The sequence below is a fragment of the Gavialis gangeticus genome, unplaced genomic scaffold, assembly GCF_001723915.1.
Source record: "Gavialis gangeticus isolate Ggan-Ray unplaced genomic scaffold, GavGan_comp1, whole genome shotgun sequence".
Taxonomy (NCBI): Eukaryota; Metazoa; Chordata; order Crocodylia; family Gavialidae; genus Gavialis; species Gavialis gangeticus.
In genome coordinates this window covers 46,937,443-46,937,727 of record NW_017728995.1, presented here as the reverse complement: position 1 = coordinate 46,937,727, position 285 = coordinate 46,937,443, and the positions used below count along the sequence as shown (strand labels likewise).

The 285-nt window shown below is 66.0% G+C and overlaps 1 protein-coding gene across 1 annotated transcript in view; it reads right to left on the bottom strand.

Annotated features, from left to right (window-relative positions):
* Positions 1-273, bottom strand: part of IRS1 (insulin receptor substrate 1) — a 95,291-nt gene extending 95,018 nt beyond the window's left edge. The window contains exon 1 of the mRNA XM_019503637.1: positions 3-273. Within this exon, the coding sequence (XP_019359182.1) occupies positions 3-224 (222 nt within the window). The 5' untranslated portion in view covers positions 225-273. The remainder of the gene's footprint in view (positions 1-2) is intronic.
* Positions 274-285: the final 12 nt, after the last annotated feature.

The window sequence follows — 285 nt, the reverse complement described above, 5'->3', positions numbered from 1 at the left end:
TTGTTAATGTTGAAGCAGCTCTCCAGCGGGATGGAGCGCTTGGGAGCCCCCGACTTGTGCCTCCACTTCTTCTCGTTCTCGTAGTACTCCAGTCGGGCAGGCCCCGACTCGCTGGCCGCCCGCAGCACGAAGAAGCGCTTGTGCATGCTCTTGGGCTTGCGCAAATAACCCACCTTCCTCACGTCGGAGAAGAAGCCCTCGCTGCCCTCCGTGGGGCTCGCCATGGTGCACGACAGCCCCGCGGGGGGGGGCCGGGCCGAGCCCCGCGACGCGGCCGGGATTCAA